Genomic DNA, 21,982 nt, shown 5'->3' with positions numbered 1-21,982 from the left:
ATGCTCCCTTGTTGGACAGAACTTTCTTCCTTTAGACAATCTTCCTCTGATTGTTGGGGAGACTTTTCTTACAATCAGTCAACTCCACCTTTCTAAAGAGCCAAGAGAGAAAGAGAGAGAGAGAGACAAAAAGAGAGAGAAGGGAGCCATGCAGCACCTTTGGCACAGAACCTTCAAGTACTAACATGGTTTACATGACTGTAAATTATCTACATGTACATGACATGTACATTATCTGACCAAGCAGCTAGGTCAAAGGTATTAGGCCAAAGTCAGAAAGGCCTGTATTCAAATCCAGCTTCAAATACTACTGTGTGACCTTGTTTACTTCAATTTGTTTGTAAAGTGAGTTATAAGGAAATAACCAATCAGTCTAGTATCTTTGCCAAGAAAAGCCAAAAGGAATTACAAAGTGTAATATCCGGACTAGCTTTCTGGAGGACCTCTGAATGGGACTTGGTCTTAGGTGAGGAAGTGATAAAGGTAGGAGAGCCACCAGGAAGATGGTCATGGATAGAGTCTGGAGTCTGCTTATTTCAAGTCCTCTTGGCCCTTAAATATCTTAGTATGATTACATCACTACAGCACACTGAACATGTGCCAACTGTAGAACCATTACATCACCAGATGATATTATATGCCAACTAAAGTGATTATATCATTATATCCCACTAAGTATATGTGAACTAGAGAACCATTATCTCATCAATCACACTGAGTAAACACCCTGCTGTAAGTATCCCTGCTTCAAGTATACCTTTCCCAGAGTTCTCCACTATCTGTGTCCTCTACAAGAGTCATATACAACTGAAAAACAACTATTCATTTAACCCCTCAGTGCACCAAGAACTCTCTACCAGCTGAACAATTCCATATGTTTTTTGAGATTTCTTTCTACTCTTCAATGATCTGAGACCTTTTATTTAAGTTCCAAGTTCTCTCTCACTCCTGGTCCCTCCCCACCTCTAAGAAGGCATATCATTGAAACATGATACCTTTTATACATCTGAAGTCATGTAAAACATATTTATGCATGTGTGACGTTCAGGGTAAGGGAATAAATAGAGAAAAATGCTTTGATCTATACTCTGAGTACAACAGTTCACTATCTGGAAGAGAATAACATTTTATATCATGAGTCTTTTGGATTCATGTAGGATCACTGGATTGATCAGAATAGCAAAGTCTTTCATAGTTGATTACATTTAACACATTGCTATTATTGTATAGACTGCTGTCTGGGTCCTATTCATTTCATCTGTTCATATAAGCCTCTCTAGATTTTTCTGAACCCATCCTGCTCATCATTTCTTATAGCACAACAGTATTCCATCACAATCTATTATACAACTTGCTCCACAATTCCCCAATTATGGGCATCTCTTCAATTTCCAATTCTTTGTCACCACAAAAAGAGGTGCTATCTAGAAATATTTTTGTACAAATAGGTCTTTTTCTTTTGTCTTTGATCTCTTTGGAATACAGACTTTATAGTGCTCAGTTCATTTTTTCTAAAACTATGCCCTTCATTGTTTCTTATAAACACAGTGGTATTCCATCATATTCATATACTATAACTTGGTTAGCTATTTCCCCACTGATAGGCATCCCATCCATTTCCAATACTTTGCCACCACAAAGAGCTTCTCTAAATATTTTTTATACACATGAGTCCTTTTCCTTTTTCTTGATCTCCTTGGGGCATGAACCTAACAGCTATATTGTTAAGTCAAAAGGTATGAACAGTTTTAAAGCCCTTATGCATAGTTCCAAACTGCTTTCTAGAATAATTAATGAGTCTTTAATTTTAACACTTACAATATGCATTAACGAGGGAGTTTCCTCACTGGGAGCTTTCTAACAATGAAATCATAGGTTCAAAAGCCCCTATATTTCCCCTTCTCTGCCAAAAGCACCCTTAGGGCTAAGCATAACTCAAAAGCCTCTTCTCAAGACAGCCCATCAGCAACTCAAATTTACTATGCTATTCTCCTATATATCTTTCTCCAGACTAAGTATCTCCAGCTTCTTCAATTATTTATTGTACAGCATATTCTCCACTAATCATTTTATTAGGGAAGCTGCCTTTCTTAATATGATTTAAGATTATGTGAACATTTGTAGCTACAATGTCACATGATGACTCATGATGCTGAGTTTTTAGTCTCTAAATACCCCTAATCAGTCTGATCTCTAAGAATATCATTCTCCTGAACTTTGGAACCAGAGAATAGACATTTTAATCCTATTGAAATTTTTCTTTCAATTCAGCCCATTATTTTAGTCTGTTAAGATGTCTGATAATGAAGAATGGGATCGGAGAGGTGATCAATGGTCTCAACCCTTTTATCTAAGTATCCTGGAAAATTTCTTAAAGAACTAAGGATGCTCTATAGCTCTCAGAAATGGGACCTACTCTTATAGTTTTACCATTCTACATCTACATGAAATGAGAAATCCCTCCCTTATTTATGGATATTATTTATTAATATATAATGCTTGTTCACCCCACATCCTTTTCCTTGTTGTCCCTCCTTTGGAATACAGCACATCGAATATGTATGATAATTCAGTCATAGATTTCATCCCATCAAGCTTTAGTAATAACTGTTGTTGAAATTTGTCTCCCTACATTAGGATATCTAATTCCTCTTGACTGTTGCCTGGCATTTGTACATAGCTACATAAACATCCGAGGCAGTGGTTTTACTGGGTTTTTTGTCTTTTGAATTTCTAAGTATCCAATAGCTCTTTTTTCCTTTACAGGGACTATTTTTTATATTGTTTTTATATTTTTATATTAGATAATATAGATAGTTTGACAGATAAGAATAAGAAGTTTTTTCCCTCCCCAATACTTTGTCTTTTAAAGTATCTCTGATTAGATTTGAAAGATCCTTGCATCATTAATTGCTTCTTAATATATTTTCAACTCAATATCTTGTAAGCATCTCAAAGTGTTCAAAACAGAAATTATTCTCTCTCCCATCTTTTCTTCTCCCCAATCTTTCTCTCATTCTAACTTTTCTATTTCTGTCACAGATACTATCATCCTTCTAGTCACTCAAATTTACAATTTCAGAGTCATCCCTGACCCTTAATTCTCTACTATACATACCCCAAACACTCACCAAGTGTGGTTGATTCCACTTCTACAGTATCTCTCACAAATCCTTCTCTCCACTTAGATAGCTACTAACCTAATCCAACCCTTAATCACGTTTTGCCTGGACAAGTGAATTACATGTTTATCAGATTTCTAGATGATAAAAAGTAGAAGGGATAACTAAAGTGTTAGATTACAGCATTAGGGTGTAAAAGGATGCTGAAGCAAGGACTTATGAACTGAATTTAATAAAACGCAATTAGCTGAGAAGTGACAATTCTACACTTGACTTGAAAAAGGCATTTCAAAAGTACATAATAGTAGAAATATGACTAGATAATAGTTAAAGAAATTTTGGAGGGGTTAACAAGATGCAAGTTCATTATCAATTAGCACTCAGCCTAAATAAGATAATCCCTAGACTGAAATAAGAGACGCTTGGTATCAAGAATTAGGGAGATAATAATCTTACTGGACTTTGCCCTAAGTATAACAGAAATAAATTAGAAAACTACCAAGTAATTACAAACAAGATGTGAAGATACTTAAAAATTGTGGCATTAATGCCATTTGTTAAAGACTTTGGGTAAGAGGAGAAATAGTGAAGGAGACAGGAATGTTAATAGGAATCATGAGAAAGAGATACTAAACTTGTTCTCTTTGGTTCCAAAAACCAGAAACAGAAAAAGAAACAAAAAGTAAGATTTAGGTTGATCTAAACAGGGTCTGAAATAGATGACCTTCACCAGATAGTAGTGTGCCTCTGTTGTCCATAGGAATATCTATCTGTCTGTGTGTTTGTCTCTGTCTCTGTCTGTCTCTTTCTCTCTCTGTCTCTCTCTCTGAAATAGAATTTTAATTATTTGGTAAGATGTTTTTCATACAATACTAATTTTTCCTTTAATTAAAATAATAGAAAATGGAAGTATTTTTCAAATACTCTATCATTTTGTAGTTTTAATCAGTAAACCATTCTAAAGTTGAAGTACAATGCCAGGTCCTAATTTTTTTTTCCCCCTTTGAGCAAACATGTGATTTCATTAATACAGTGAGCTTCCTATGAAAAACCTGTTCTAACAAAACAGACTGGCACTTTAGCAGCAACTGACAGTCTTAGAGAATTACCTTGAGTAATGAGAAATTAAATGGCATACCCAGATTCCCACATCCATGAGTCTAAGACAAGACTTGACTCCAGGCCTTCCTATGTCTAAGACTGTTTCTTTTTGTCAACCATCCATATCACCTCTTCAAAGATGGCAGAAATAAAAAGACAAAAAAGTAAATAGTACTTTACCCTCAGAGAGTTTACATTCACTAAGGGGAGACAACACCCTTACTTTTAAGTTCTGTTATTCAATGTGGCTCATATGTTTAAAGTGTCAAAGTAAGAGTTTTTCAGAAATAATTTCCAAACAGGAAAGCACAGCCCTCCAGCAGAATGGCTATTAAAGACTCTCTCAACATAATCTTAGATGCTTTTGCTTCATCCTAAAATTTTATCTTGGCAGTAAGTTTACAATGAGTCTAGTGCAGCTAACTGAGATGTGACACAACCTTTGAACAACTTCAGAAAGCTACAAGATAAGAATATAGATAAATCTAATGTGTAATGTAAACCTGAAAAAGCAAACAAAATGACATGAACCAATCTGCTTTAATAATTCTTTCAAAATTCAAAAGCTGCTCAAAGTTGATATTAGGAAATAAAACATGCTTTAAATAGATGTAGTAGTTGCTGTTCATGCTGGTGTGGTTGAAGGGAAGATATTAGTACAGTGAAAATAAGTGAGAACTACTCTTCTATATGTTACAAGTTTTAAGACACACAAAGTAAGCAAAAAAACTAAACATTCAAGCATTCTTAAATTTCTTAAATAAGAAAATGAAATTTCATGCCAACTTCAAAGAAGCAAGTCTCTCAAATGAGATGCCATTTTTTTTCATTATGATTTGGTACTTTCTCTGAACATTATGCTAAACATAGTCATGCTTCTATATCAGACTCACTACTAAAATATAGATAGATTTTGAAATAATTACTAAAAATCCTTAATATGATATGTCTTCTTTGATTTCAATCTAAATCTTTTCAAAGACTATGCCACTATTACTGATTCCTATACAGGTTCGGTTTCTCATCTACTAACTTAATCTATAAAAAGTAAAACAGAGAATATTTTTTTACTTGCTCTCTCTATGCATTCTGTGCTACAAAGAAAATTTAAGAAGTATGATTGCTAAGACAATTAACAGGTCATTCCACAGTAAATTGCATCCTCCAACTCAAGATATTTTTTAAAAAGTAGTCAAACCCCAACATTTCTGCTAAGAACTGTCTAGATAAATCCAGTAAGTCCTTTGTAGTCCTATAATCCTATCACAATAAGCTTGCCAGCTTTCATTTTTGTACTATGCCTAACCAAAGAAAAAATAGAATTCCATCGCACACTAATGAAATGAAATATAGTGGGATGATAGGAAGCAAAGAGAAAAAGAGTCATTAGTAAGCACTCTCTGATAAAGAAAAAAGTAAAACAAATAATAATATATATTATTAGAATATGAGTTTTATCATTCATTCACCTGCCAATAGTAGGTATTCACTATGTCTTTTGTATTTTACTTCTGTTTCTTAGAAAAGTTGAACAATTTCCTTTCATTAGAAACAAATCTGTGTGTGTATACACATAATACACTTTATATCGTTTCTAGGAAAAACGGTAACAACTCATATTTAACATCTAAGGATAAGACTTCATGCTCAATTAAAAATACCAATTCTTCTATCTGGAAGCTGATTTCTTGGCTATTTTATCATAAGAAATACAATAATTAATGATTGATCTGGGACCACTAGGAGGTTATTACAAAATATTTTAAGATAACTGAAACCTACGAAACCAAATTCTTCCATTTTCATTTCTTATGAAAAATCTTTCTGAAAAATCACAGAGCAACCAAATTTTTTAAAAAGTAGTTTTGAAAAGAATGGCAACCTATCAACAACTACATGAAAGATCATTCAAATCACTAATGATAAGAGAAATGCAAATGAAAACAACTCATACCCAGCAAATTGGCAAAGGCATAAGATGGAAATAGTCAATGTTGGAGAGGCTGCAGGAAGACAGGCACACAAGAACACTTGGTGAAGTTGTGAATTGGTCCAACCATTCTGGAAAACAATTTGGAAGTATGTGAGCAAAGTCACTATAACATTCATATCTTCTGACTCTTGAGATCCCACTAATTGGCTCATATCACAAAATAGATCACAAACAAAAAAAAGCTTCATATGCACCAAGATATTTCCAACAGTACTTTTATGGTAGGAAAAAAAACTGGAAACAATATAGACTCCTCCTGAATGAAGATTACTGAACAGATTCCAATATATAAATATAATGCAACATTACTATGTTATAATAATGAATATGAAGAATTCAGAAAAACTGGAAAGATTTATATGTACTAATAATAGAATGAAGGAGAATCAAAAGAATACAAGAAATTATTATAATACTGTAACTGAAAGCAGCACTAACATGAAACCAAATTTTAAAGGAATTATAATGACTCTAGAAGAGGTGAAGAACCTCCTCCTTTAGAGAGAGATTCAGATATTATAGTTGCAGAGTGTGACATATACTGCCAAATGTGGTAGCTGCATCATTTGGTCACATTTAAGTGGTTTTCTCTGCCACATTGGAAAAGAGGGTACAGTGTTTAATATCTAGAAATGACTGTGACAGAAAAATAACAGGTATCAATCAAATTTATAAAAATAACATGTAAACTAGACACAGTTGCTATATTAGTTGACTTTATCAAATGCTATAGTATATTCTTAGGAAGAGGGTAAAGAGGACATTTAAGTCATTAAACGGTCAAACCATTTCATGGAGATAACATATCAGACATTTGGCCCCAGAGATCAAACAGTAAAAAGATATATAAAATATTCAGAGCAGCACTTTTTTGTAGTAGCAAAGAACAAGAAATTAAAGTGGGCACTCATTGAATGGACAATGGCAAAACAAACTACAATGGAATAAATCAAGCAATATAAAATGGTGCTGTAAAAAGGGAATCTATTTAGAAAAACTTGAATGGGACCACAGCAAAGGGAAAGAGCACTACCTCAAGTCACAGACACTGGGTTCAGGTCCTCCATGACACCTACTGTAAACTGTTGGGCACATCTCAAAACGTTCCGGGAGTCAATGAAATGGTCAGACTGGCTGGTCCATCCTAATGGGGAGTGAAGAGAATGGAGCAAGAGAACAGCTGACATGGAGACTACTACACTCTAAGCCAGTGAAAGTGCTGTGAGATCTGTGATGTGTGAGCAGCGAGTCACAGTTATCTGTGACTGCTCCAAAAAGTGATCATTCTTTCTTTCTCTTTCCCTCTTGGAGGAAGAAGGTGAAGAATAAGGCTTGCGTTTGCAGAATGTACTGTACTAATTGTTGTAGGGTGAGGAAAGAAGGGGAGGATAATAACAATAATTTTAAAAGACAAAAAATGAAGAACATCAACAAAACATTAAAAATATATAGAGAGAAAATAGCAAAAAGGAGGTTCAGACAAGGATATAGAAGAGAAGAGCTGTGTTGGAAATATAATTATATTTAACATGTAATATATGTATATGTGAGATTGCCAGTGACATACAAAATCATCTTTTTTCTGTTCTTTATATGTGGAAATGTTCATGTACTGATGTTTATCAAAGTCATAATATAAATACAAGAAAATATATTTTTATAAATTTAATAACCTTGAAATTTTTTAAAGTATACCACAGAAACAATCAACAAACTTAAAAAATTGAAATGTGCTCACTGTGCATTGTAAACATGAAATTATAAGGACTGAAAAATGCTTATTATCAATCCCAATGATTTCATTAGGCCACTTTGCTTACACAATTTTTCAGAGCATATACTTTATCCAGTGGAGGATGGTTGGGGTATTTCCATCTGCTAGAAAATATCTATTATATAAAAAACAAAATGCAGCACCAAAAAAATGTTTAAACCAAAAAAGAATTTAAAATTAAAGGGATTTCAAGTTTTACACAATGAAAACCAAGGTCAGAAAGATTGAGTGACTTCTCTCGAGTTGGACAAGTAGTAAGTACCTATCAGAATCCAAATGAAGATTCTCTGACTCCACATCCAATCCTCTATTATAAAACTGTCTCTAAGTCCCATTCCTTAGTTTGATATTTTTGTAATTTGTCACTTTCCTAAGAAGATGCAGTTAAGCAAATATAGTTACAAGAAGCTCAAGGCTATACAAAATGCTAAAGCAGCCGTCCCCTTAAATGACTTTCTCGATAAGCCAAAAATCTTTATACTTCACTGTTATCAATGGTCTCTGACTTCTCACCGTCACTTAAACTACTGTCTATAATGTCTATATTGTTAAAAAAATAATGACAACAAGACTGTATTGTGGATAAGACCAAAAAAAAAAAAAAAGTGTCAATTCAGCACATCAAGGATTTCAGTTTGGTGATGATTATAGCATTAAGCATTTGTATTGGTGCCTACTCTGACAAGCACTGTGGTGAATGCTTTAAAAATATCAACCCATTTTTTCCTCACGATCTTCAAGGATATATGCTGTTATTAACTACATTTTGCAATTGGGGAAACTAATGGAAAAGGGATGGGATCATTAAGGCTGATGTGTGCCTGAGGCTGCATTTGAATTCAGGTTTTCCTGACTGCAGATGTAATATTATATTCATTATGACACTTTGTTACCCTAAGTTAGCAACTTCATCTTAAGGTTTATAAATTCATCATATAATATTATAATCACTATGACACTTAGTTAGCCTAGGTTAGCAACTTCATCTTAAGGTTTTATAAATTCACCATAGTTCACATATGATATTACTACTTTAAATATTACCAATTCCTCTTTTCTTCAAATACTTCTTGGTATGTGAAATTGTTTTTTTTTTTTTTACTTCAGATAGAAAGGACATTAAAAATTATTTAGTTTTTAATAGGACTGAAAATTCACTAGGATGTTTGTATAATCATCAACTCTACTGAAACTTTTCTATCATTCATTTTACCTTCTGAACAACCCTATGATCTAGTTAGCATAACTGATGTAAATAACTTTAAAATGGTAGACAAGATAAACATTTGTTTGATTTTACTGAGTTTAAGTTACCCAAAGAGAGTTCTATAATTACATTGTAATAGAAGTATAAAATCAATAACTATTTTTACAATAGCTTTTTGTTTTTCCAAAAACATGCAAAGACAGTTTTCAACATTCATCTTTGCAAAGCCTTTTATTACACAAGAAAAATGTAGATAAGATAAATAACTCAGAGTCAAAAAGAATCTCAGAGGCCACTGACTCCCATCCCCTTGTTTTAAAGCTGAAGAAATTAAGGTGAATGAAAATTATGTGATTAAGCCAAGGTCACACTGATGTAACTGTCAGAAATAAGAAAAGTAGCTGTGGCTAATCAATCTTTAGCTCAGAAGAATAACTTTAAAGGCTGCTTCTGTCTAAAAGGACATTTTCAGGTCATCCTTAGAGTGACTGGCTGAAAAGTTATCCTGTGACCACTCACAGTCATGAAAATCTTTGTGACAAGGCATAGACAACAGAGTCAGAAATTTTACGTTCTAGATTAATCAAGCACATAACAGAAGACTATAGTATATTATGTTAAAAAGCTCTTTTCTAAACTTCAGTTCATGCATCTGTATCCCTGAGATACTAAAATTTATACTATTTTCCACAAAGAACATTCACCATAGAAGCATTTTATCAACCAAAAAAAGTGCCAGAGCATTAAAAGAATAGTAAGCTAACATAAAGACATTCATTCATTTGTATCATGTTCTATAGTTTCTATTTAATTTTCACAGTACTCAGAGTGGTCTAGTTCTTTTTTTTTGAGGGGGGGATTTATTGAAATCTAATCTCTTCTCCAAACTATATACTGTCTTTCCCTCCCAAGTTCACTTTGCTGGCTTTTTTTTTTTTAATTTGATTCCCTTTACAACTTCAAGCGATGGAAACATCAGTTTTACTTGTTCTTATAGAGCTGATTTCTCCCTAAATCTTTCCTTCTGTTCTTTTCTCTTTCTCTGTCCATTGATTCTCCTGCAATTACATGTTTTCGAAGTAGAAAAGGCCAGTCTATTATAAATGCTGGCTACCAGTGAGTTCATGCTGTATACTCAGAGCAAAGCGAACAAAGTTACAAAACAAGTAGCGTTTGGTGGTTCTTGGCTATGCTTGCTTGCAGCTAAGTGCTCAAAAACTCTCTCTTTAGCACCAGATAGGACTACTCTTTCCCCTCTCTTCTTCTCTGATCAGTTAGTTCTTTGGCCATTGAGTTTTCCGGTCTTTTCAGAAGCCTACTCATCCCAGAGAGCCCAAAACTGGCTATCCATAAAAAACTTTCTGAATGCAAAGCAAGGAAATAAAGAAATAAACACAATGAGATTTTTTTTTAAAGATTAATTCTTATTTTTTTCTCAATCACATATAAAAAAAGATTTTTACACTTTGTTTTTTAAAATATTGAGTTTTAAATTATCTTCCTTTCTCCCCTCCTGCATAGGTCACACATTTGCAATCAGGCAAAACATATCTGCATGCCATGTGGAAGAAAGGAAGGAAGTCAAATGAGGAAGGGAGGGAAGAAGGGAGAGAGAAAAAGAAAAGAGAATGAAAGAGTTTAAAAGTATGCTTCAATCAGCATTCAATTCTTTTGCTGAAAGTGGACAGCATTTTTTCATCCTAAATCCTTCAATACAGTCATGGATCATCGTTATTTAGTAACTAAATCATTCACAGTTGATCTTCAACACAATATTGATGTTACTATAGACAGTGTACTATTAGTTCTGCCCCATTTCACTTTGCATTAGTTCAAGTAAGTCTTCCCAGGATTTCAGAAAGTAATCTACTCACCATTTCGTATAGCACAATAGTATTCATTGTAATCATATATCACAACTGTTTAGCCATTCCCAAATTCATAATTCCCTCAATTTCCAATTCTTTGCCACCATAGAAAAGAGCTGCTATAAACATTTTTGTACATATACATTCTTTTCCTTTTTGTTTTTTCTCTCTTTTGGGATACAGACCTAGTACTAGTATTGCTAGGTCAAAGAGTATGCAAAGTTTAGTAGTCCTTTGGGCACAGTTACAAACCATTCTCCACAGTTCATAATTCTACCAACAATGCATTCCTGCCCCAATCCTCCTTCTGTCACCTTGGTCAATCTGATAAGTATGAGGTGGCACCTCAGAATTGTTTTAATTTGCCTATCTCTAATCAATAATGATTTAGGGTATTTTTTTCTACCTATTGAGTAAAATTATATGATTTTTGTTGGGGTTTTTTAATTGAGCTGGTCAATTTCGCTGATCCAATATTTAACCAGCTCTGCAATACTGGTATAAAACTCAAATGGTTAAAGTGCATGATTTTTGTGACATATTACTATCATCTCCTTGCTAGTATTTTATTGAAACTTTTTGCATCAATATTTACTGGGGAGTAGTTTTTGCCATTTTGGCTCTTCTTGATTTAGGTAGCAGCATCATATTTCTATTACAAAAGCAATTTGGTATGGTTCCTTTGCAATTTTTCCACATAATTTATATATTAATTGTCCCTTAACTGTTTCATAAAATTCACCTATGAATTCATCTTGCCCTGGGGACTTTTTCTTAGGTGGCTCCCTGATGGCATGTTCAATTTCTTTTTCTAAGACCGAATCTTTTAAGTATTCTATGTTCCCCTTGGTTAATCTGGACAGTTTATATTTTTGTAAATATTCATCTATTTCACTTAAATTATTAGATTTACTGGCCTAAATATAATTGGAAAAAGTAGTTCCTAACAATTGCTTTAATTTCATTTGAATTGGTTGTCAATTCACCCTTTTAATTTTTGATACTAATAATGTGGCTTTCTGGATTTTTAAACAAATTAACCAATGGCTTATCTATGTTAAGGGAGGGGGTCCCTACAAACTCCTATTTCTACTTATTAATTTAAAGATTTTCTTATTTTCAATTGCTTCATTGATTTTTATGATTTCTAATTTGATGTTTGATTAGAGATTATTAATTTGGTTTTTTTGCTTGCTTTTTACTTTCATTGCCCAAAGAGAGCAATTTATTTGCTCTCTTTTTGCCATAAATGCTGCTTTAGCTGCATTCCATCAATTTTGGGATTTTGTCTCATTATTTCTCATTGTTTCTCTTTTAAACATTTATTGTTTTTGATTTGTTCCTTGATCCAGTCATGTTTTTGGTGTTTCCATTTAATTTTTAATCTAGGTTTCCATGGTTCTTTAATGAACTAATTTTCATTGCATTATGGTCTGGAAAACATATATTTAGTATTTCTGCTTTTCTGTATTGAGTTGTGATGCTTTTAAAACCTATTATGTGGTCAATTTTTGTGAACATGCCATATACATCTGTGGAAAAGGTATACTCCTTTCTTATTCCAATTCACTTTTTTCTAGAAGCCTATCATGTTTAACTTTTTGAAATATCTATTATCTCCTTACCTTTTTTTGTTGGCACTTATTTCATCTCGCTCTGAAGGAGTTAAGTTGAGTTATCCCATTTATATAATTTTACTATTTCCTCCATAACTCATTTAACTTTTTTTTTAAATTCTAGATGCTATGACATTTGTTGTACATAAGTTAAGATATAAACTCACTGATATAAGTTCATTGTCTATGATACTTCTTACTAAAATATAATTTCCCAGATTATTTCTTTTAATTAGGTCTATTTTTGTTTTTGCTTTTTGTCTGAAATCAGGATTTCTAGTCCATTCTGTTAGCCACCTCTGTTTTACGGGTGAGCTCATCCCATTCACTTTCACAGTCATGATCCTTCCTTCATATTTTTCCCCAGTTTCTCTCTCCTTTCTTTTGCAAGCTGTTAAATCTTGTGCACTTTTCACTGTGGCTCTATATTTAAATTGTTTCTTTCTGACTACTTGCAATATTTTCCCTTTATCTGGGAGCCCTGGAACTTGATTATAATATTCCTGGAAGTGTTCATTTTGGTATTTCTTTCAGGAGATGATTGGTGAGTTCTTTCGATGTGTATCTTACCATCTGGATTTAAAGATTTTAGAGCTGTTTTCTTTGATGATTTCTTGAAATATCATGGCTAAAAGTCTTTTTCTTAACCATGGATTTTAGATAGTCCAATAATTCCTAAATTATCTCTCCTCAATCTATTATCCAGGTCTGTTTCATTTTTCCAATGAAATAGTTCAAATTTTCTCCTTTTTTTTTATTTCTTCATTTTGTTTTATTATTTCTTGGCATTTCTAGAGTCATTAGTTTCTAGCTGTCCAATTCTAATTTATAAGGAATTATTCTCCAATAAGCTTTTGTTTTTCTTTTTCCATTTGGCCAATTCTGTTTTTTAAGGCATTTTCCTCTTCAAAAGATTTTTAGGCATAATTTAACATTTGGTCAATTGCAGTTTTTAATGTATTATTTACATCAGTGGGTTTTTTTTGGAGGGGCGAGGTTAACACAGTTATTGAGTCTCTTTTTATAATTTTCTTGTATCACTCTCATTTTTCCCATTTTCCTTATTTGATTTTTTAAAATTCTTTTTTAAATCTCTTCCAGTAGCAGTAATGAACTGAACCAGCTACGCCCAGAGAAAGAACTCTGGGAGATGACTAAAAACCATTACATTGAATTCCCAATCCCTATATTTATGCCCACCTGCATTTTTGATTTTCTTCACAAGCTAATTGTATAATATTTCAGAGTCTGATTCTTTTTGTACAGCAAAATAACGTTTTGGTCATGTATACTTATTGTGTATCTAATTTATATTTTAATGTATTTAACATCTACTGGTCATCCTGCCATCTAGGGGAGGGGGTGGGGGGTAAGAGGTGAAAAATTGGAACAAGAGGTTTGGAAAATTGTTAATGCTGTAAAGTTACCCATGCATATAACCTGTAAATAAAAGGCTATTAAATAAAAAAAAAAAACTCTATTGAGTTTATGTCCACTTAACATTTTTCTTTAAGACTTTGCTTATAGCTGTTTTGACATTGCTTTCTTTAGGATTTGTGCCTTGATCTTCCCTGTCACACTAGTAACTTGTTTGGTCAGATTTTTTTTTTTTGTTATTAGTTCATTTTCCCAACCTATGTCCTGACTTCGAACTTTGTGTTAATGTTGGGCTCTGCTCCTGGGGTGGGTACTGCCCCAAGTTTCAGTTCTTTCTTACTACTGTTTTCTGAGCTAGCTCTGAAGACTGTGGGTTTTCAGTGCTTCTAAGGTAGTATAATCTAAGGAGTGGTATGATCTCCTGGCTGTACTCTGGGCTGGACCTTGTTCCCCTATAGTCAGCAGTGCTAGCACCAGGGCTCCCCTCTATCGTGGAACTGAGACCAGGGTCCTTACTCCTCCATGAGTGACCACAACCAATCCTCTCTGCCCTGGAACTGAAAGAAGAGCCTCTGCACCCCTGCAGTAGCCATAAGCGCTCAGGACCAAAAGTGATCTTTCCCAACCAGTTACCTAACCCTCCCAAGCCCTGGTCAGTTAAATGAGAGAGCTCCAGAAGCTGCTGCTGCCACCAGTGCAGGTACCACCCAGACCCTGGGCTTGCTGTCATGGCTTATGCTGCATGAGTTGCACTGAGCTCCACGTCTGACAAGACAGACTTTCCTGCTAACTTGCTAAGCTGTTGGGGGTTAAAAAATTGTTTCACCTAATCTTCTGCAGGTTCTACTACTCCAGAATCTTACTTGAGGCATTATTTTAGAGTTGTTTGGAGGGGAATTGGAAGAAGTCTGCTGAGTTCTGATCATAATCAAGTGATACAATATAAGATTAAAATAACCCGAACACCATTAATAAGTGTCTATTGTACTTACTGCTCTAAAAGATAGTAAAATACATTAAATCTCAATGATAGCAAATTACGCTATTTACTGTGAGAGTGCTCTTTCCATATGCTGTACTTAGTCATGAATACTTTAAAAAGATGTTCTTCTATGTGGAACAACTTTCACAAAATTCCTTCTGTGGAGCCTCACTGTGGTGTGGACACGATCCATGGTTTTCAAAGGCAATGTCAACAAGTTCCAACTGTCTTAACACAAATACTTCCATATTTCAGATTCTACAAGTCTCCAAGATCATTTAGTGAAAATTAACAAGGTTATGATAATTTGTACTAGTAAAGGGAATTCCCACAAAAAAAAAAAAAAAAAAAACTACAGATCTTTGAATTCACTCAGAAGTAGGTTCCTTTGCTAGTTTCAAACAAAAAGTCGAATAACTACTTGTTAAGGATATTGTGGAAGGAATTACTGGTCAGGTATGGGTTAGAGTGGAAAGCCTCAGAGGTGCCTTCTAAATGTATCATTTGTTGCTCTGAAATAAAGTTAGCCAAGTAAAAGGATTTATTCATCACTGCAGTATTTTAAATAAAGTTAATTTCATGCTTCTTATGCAAATCTTAAAATACCAAAAAACACTCACAAGAATAATATTTCAAATTTTTTTTTAATTTGATAGCATCAACACTCCCAACCACTCCATCTTCTTTGAGGTGAAGGCTATAGAATTCCTCACCAAAAATTTATCTGCAGTTATGTTTGTATATTTATGGCTATGATTGAGAGAAAATAACCCTAAATTATAGCAAAGGATACTGTTTTTACTGTACAGTCTAATAATTTCCATCAGAGTTACTGAATTTGTTGTGTTATTATAATAAAGATTTATCCCCTTTAATATGGGTCAATGTCAGTAGACAGCAAAAGTGGTATTATTCTCCTAAAGTTAAAGTAGAAATCCGTATGGATATTGCTACCAACCACATCTCACATTTTTCCTGATAGTATCAGAATACCAGAAATAAACTGAGATGTCCAAAAATAGAACAATTATAAGAAAACAAGATATGTGGGGGTAACCAGATGGATATGCAAGAATTTTCAAAACCACTATCATTTGATCATTTTACTAAAAACTGAAAGTATTTTCTGCTAACTTTGCTTTGGCATGTTATTTTTATTTTTTTTCCTTGTTTTTGATATACCTATATAAATTGCTTTTCCCAAGAAATAGTAGTAGATATGCACTAATGTTAATATATATTTCATAGGTAGAATCTTTGCATGAAAGTTTAAAAATAGAATTTTTCAAATGATTTTGCTTTATAATTAACTACACAATATCAATCCAACCAGTATAAAATTAAAGTCATTCTTGACATTTTTCAAAATGTCTACTACTACAATAGGAGTCAGGGAAAAGAAGAAAAATGAGATATGAAAAGAATGGGAGTGAAAAAAAGAAAAAGACATCACGTAAAAGCCAAAAGCAATCAGTATTTTATCACCTTTGATTACAAGAATATGCATTAACAATATACATTTCCATCAATTTGCCTTTTACTAGGAGGGCAGCTAAGAAATACAGTAAGAGGAAAAAAAAAAATACAGGAGTAAGACCTGCATTCAAAACCAGCCTCTGAAATGTACTAGCTGTATGTGACTGGGCAAATTACTTAACTCTGTTCAATCGGCTCATGAGCACGGGAAAGAAATAGCAAACCACTCCAATATCTTTGCCAAGAAAGCCCCAAATGGGATCACAGAGTGTTAGACATGACTTAAATAAATAAATAAAACTACTAAGATAGAGCCACAGCAGAGGAAATAGTAGGTATCTACAGTGTCTACAATGTGTCAGGCACTCTGCAAAGCACTGGGACAAAATAGCAGAATAGCCACCTGTCATCAAACCACCTCACAAAGTAAATGAAAGAATTAGCAACAGGAGTCAAATCATCTGGGGGGAAAAAACTAGCATCATCTGCATCTAGATATCTCCAAACATCATCATCAAATCTTCATCATCATCATCATCAAAAGGCCAGGCCTGGTGTAGAGACACTGAAGCCATAATTGACCTTAGGTCAAAATATACTGCCCTGGATTAAAACTTCCATCCTATTTCTAATCTTCAAAAGAGCAAGTTCTTCAAAAAATTTATTTTATCATAATTCCAGAAATTTCAAGAAACTACCTCCCCATTCTGTAGAAGGCAACACAGCAAATGAAATTATAAAAAAGATAATCCATTATTTTTTACACATGCAGAAAATAAAATGCAGGAAGAGCATGCAACTTCAATTTCACATTTTAAGGGCTATCAGGAGTATTTCATACTTTGCAGTTATATCTTCAGCACCTAGTACAGTCCCTGGCATATAACATTTAATAAATACTTATACTTTGCTGACAGAATTACAAAAACTTGTAAACTATGTTAGCTTCTGGGATTTCAACAAACACAAATTGCTATACCCATCTTAAACTGACAGAAGAATTACTGAACAATACAAGCAACTAATATAGACTTGGGGCAGCAGAGTGGCAAGTGGATAGAGTGCCAAGCTTGGAGTCAGAGGGACTCATCTTCCAGAGTTCAAAGTCAGCCTCAGACCCTTATAGGCTCCGTGACCCTATGCAAGTCACTTCATCCTGTTTACCACTGTTTCCTCATGTGTAAAATGAGTTGGAAAAGGAAAAGGCAAACCACTCCAGCAACCCTGTTTAAAAAAAAAAACTTCAAATGCAGTCACAAAAAGTCAGACAGGACTGAAAAAATGAGCCAGGGACAACAACATATATTCCTTTAAAAGCTGCTATCATCCCAAATCACTGATTGGGCCTAATCCAGGAAGGCCCTGTATACATAGAGCTAAACTTCAAGACATCCAAGGATTCTGGAAGATCTACAGATGCTAGAGGGCTTTTTTGTGTCACTTTATTTTGCTTTTACTGAAACCAATGACAACGTTTCTTCTAATCTATGGTACAGAAATTCTGTCCACCTCTGAACTTTCAGGAATACAATAAAAAAAAAAAGGTTTCTAAAACTGCTTAGGAGCAATGAACTTCTACCAATGAATATTCAGTCATTCTAGTAATCCCATTTGCATATCCTCCCCCTTCCTCCAGTCTTAGGAGGAAAGGAGCCTGAAGGAACTAGGCCACATCACAACTAATACCATAATAAGTTTAATTTTAGTCAAAAGTGCTCTATGTTAAATGATGATGACTAATAACAATTTATATAGCATTATGAGTTTTACAAAACACTTGTCATCTCATTTGATCTGCAATGTTCCCTGAATTCTTTTTCAACAGCTGCACAGACCTATAATTTTTCTGGGCAGAAATTTTTCCTTCAGAACTTTAAAAGTTTGGGGTTTTTTAATACGTATAATATAAATACTTGCAATGAAAATTAAAAATCTATATGCTTTTGATTTTATTTGCTAATCAAATGATACAATAGAATTTATTAGTTTTATCAAAATGTTCACATCAATAGTCACTATTTACACAGGTGTCTTTGCTTTCCTTTTCTAATGATAATGTCATCTTTATAACCTGATTTTAAAGTCTATCTCACAGAACTTTCTGTTGCTAGATGACTTTAGTAAAGCAATAGCTCCAACCAATCATCATTTTCCCATCCATATAAAAACAAAAAGACACCTAGATCATTTCTAAGACCAGCCAAGATCACATGGCTTCAATGGAGAAATCCCACAGTAGTTGATAAACCAATTATAACATTTAGAACATCAAGAAAGAAAAGCAAATGTCAAAAATGTAATTAGTTAACTTAAAATCAGTAGTGTTTTTAAAAGAAAATTTCTGCTACAAAGTTAAATGACTTGTCCAGGGTCACACAACTAAAAGGTATCTGAGGTACCTCAGATATGAACTGAATTCAGGACATAACTCTATATTGTGCCACCTCAACATGGTCGTCTTATTCTAATTAAGTTTCTAAAACAGGCATAATACAGACTTACATAACATGTCTTTCAATTTGCCATTATAAAAATATAATCATGAAAATATTCATATTTGGGGTTCTTCTTGGAAAAGAAATCAGAGTCAGTATAGAAGAAAATATTCAGAAGTAGTTAACTTTCCAAATAATGATGCATGAATTCTACTATTTTTATTTATTGTACTTCTCTTTTGAAATGATTATAAACTTGAACCACTGAGAAAATTGGAGTTTAAAATAAAATAATTTTAAAATTTTATGCCAATCTTTTTTTAAAGGAATAAAATGAATCTCTGTTCTAGAATCACTTTAAATTAATAAAGAACAAGGTACAGAGAACATTAAACTTAAGAGAAGATCTTCATGAATCTTAAATGTTTATTTGACTTACTTTACCGGTTAGTCACCTAAACTTCTCCAAAACTATTTCCTTAAAACCTAAGACTTTTCCACGATTTGAAAAATTATGCCTTTCACAAAATTCCACAAAGTTTCATCTAACTTTAAAATGTAGTAAAATTAAACAAATAGACAGACAGAAAGACAGACAGACAGATAGATAGATAGACTGATAGATAGATAACTTCCAATAGTTGGGCAGCAACAAATTTATTAAGCTTGTACCTGCCATGTGCCAGATACTTGGCTAAGATAAATACTAAATTACTCATCTAAAGTGTCCCACCATTACATGGAGGTGATTCTGGGTCTACAAGGTTATACAGGTGAAAACTCTGGGAGGTCCTAACAACTGGAAAAGTATAGGAGAGATTATGATTATAAAAAGAACAATATTTGAAGTTAGACTTAAGTTAGGTCAATTTAATAAATTAAGGCTGGAGATTTAAAGTTCAATTAAAACAATCTTTACTATCCGGAGAAACCCTGGGGCCCCTACCCTGCTCTAATCAGTAGTTTCTAAGTGCTCCCAAGAAACTCATACATACCCCAGCAATTTCCAACCACCCTAGTACTGGAACACCTGGCAAAACTAATCCAAGGATATTTCTACAACTTTGTTTCTATAACTTCTCATCTCTCCCCTCCTGCAGCTGGATTGAAAGAACAAGCTTCTAGAGTTACAAGGATTTCCCAGGGCTACTCTTTTACTTGTACTCACCACAGCTATCCAGGGACTTTGTCAAGTTCAAAGAGAAAAAACTCTCCCTATATTCCAGTGGAGTTTTGGCTTAAACTTTTGACAACTTTTCCCCTGATGCTGGGCCTTTTTATGCTCTTAAATGACTAAAACAAACAGGCTCCCCATCCCCTTCTAAAAAAAAAAAAAGAAAGAAAGAAAAAGAAAAAGCTCGGCTGCATGCTGTTGGAGCAATGTGGAGAGGGAAGGAGGCAAGAACAAAGTGATAAAGGAACATGCAAAAAGAGGCAAACACAACTGGCCTTCAGCATTTGCTCCTACTCAAAAGCAACCTAGGGCAGCTCACCCACCATCGGTACAAATGTGGCTCAACTCCTACCACAAAAACCCTACATTCAAGAATCCTGTGTGCAGGGACTTATAGTAGGCAAAAGGTAAAATGAAACCAAAACTCGGATGATGGAGACAATAGTATAGAGCTTTTTAAAACGCAAGTTTTGAAAGTAAGTAAAGTCTCTGAAAGTGAAGAGGAAGAAGAGAGACTCAGAGGTTAAGACTCGGGCTTCAAAAGGAGATGGGGGGTGGGGGGAAGGTAAAAGGAAAACCAAAGGCTTTTCCTTTCAGAATTGAAAACCACAAATACGTGAAAAGACAAAGCCAAAATTTCATGGAAAGGAAAAGAATGAAGCAGACTAAAAAAATAAAGATGGCAAAAAAGGGAGAACGAAAAAAGTGCGGGATGATGATCCCTGGAAAGACAGGAATAGTCAATTAACAATTGAGAATTAAATATCAGGACGTTGAAGGAATAACCCCAAGATCAAAGTTCTACAAAGTTATTGTTTTTTAAGTCTTAAGAGAACATGAAGGAAAGCCTTCTTGTACCTACTTCATCACTTTCCTCCACTTCAATGCCACCATCTTTGTCATCATCCATTTGTTTATGTATTGTTCGAAGAGCTTCTAGACTAAATCTGTCTTCTTCAGTAAAACATGGTGGACTCAATGAAATGCAAGGATCTGAAAAGAAATAAAACAGGACAATTACCAATCAGCTACAAAAAAACAGATTACAATTAACAGTTTGAAGGAAAAAAATGTTTTAATCTCAAATCAAGTTAACATTTCCAACAAAGAATGCTATGTATAGCAGTACATGTTCTTAAACAGAATTTCATCCAATTCCATTTAAATGAATGTTAAATTGCTACTTCATAAAACATTCCAATATTAAATTCAAGTTTGTATTTTTCTACCTAAGTACACTATTTCAGCATATATTAATATCTTTTTTTCCTTCTCTTCAATATCCACATTTAATATTCATCTAAAAGAACATTTAATAATCTCCTCAGGCAAAATGGCCATCAATGAAGCCATAAATGACAGTAGATCAAATAGATTTTCTGCAATACAGTTAAACAAAAATATGATTTTCAGAAACACATCTGAAAAAACAAGATATCACAAAAATGATATATAAAAAGATTTGGTTGAGAAAATATTAAATGTCTGCTGTCTCCTGTAAACCAGGAACTGTGCAAAGCAGCTATAAACACTAAGAATTAAACAACTATTACTTTCCTACAACCTGCTACTTTTTCTAATAAGAGAGAGAAAAGGAAAAACTAGAATTAACAGAAGTTCGGCAATTAGAAAGCTGGTCTTTTGCTTAAAATTAGAAAATCAAATATCCTGTCCCCCCAAAAAAAGTCTTAGCTATTTTAAACAAGTTCATGGGATCATTCAGCAGTAATATATAGGGGGCAAAAGATTTAAAGAATCACAATTTTATCTATTTTCTTCAAGATTTTTTAGCTAAGTCTTCAAGAAGTTAAAAAAAAAAAAAAAAAACAACCTAACGTTTAAGAAGAAATATGAATG

General features: G+C 33.6%; 1 protein-coding gene across 5 annotated transcripts in view; it reads right to left on the bottom strand.

Moving 5' to 3' along the window:
* The window catches only part of STIM2 (stromal interaction molecule 2), a 134,376-nt gene that overhangs the window by 61,701 nt on the left and 50,693 nt on the right, over positions 1-21,982 (bottom strand). For all 5 annotated transcript variants that reach the window (XM_031941950.1, XM_031941945.1, XM_031941948.1 and 2 more), the window contains one exon: positions 20,988-21,118. In XM_031941950.1, the coding sequence (XP_031797810.1) occupies positions 20,988-21,118 (131 nt within the window). The remainder of the gene's footprint in view (positions 1-20,987; positions 21,119-21,982) is intronic.

The sequence above is a fragment of the Sarcophilus harrisii genome, chromosome 6 (assembly GCF_902635505.1).
Source record: "Sarcophilus harrisii chromosome 6, mSarHar1.11, whole genome shotgun sequence".
In the NCBI taxonomy this organism is placed as follows: domain Eukaryota; kingdom Metazoa; phylum Chordata; class Mammalia; order Dasyuromorphia; family Dasyuridae; genus Sarcophilus; species Sarcophilus harrisii.
This window is presented reverse-complemented; position numbering and strand designations above follow the sequence as displayed.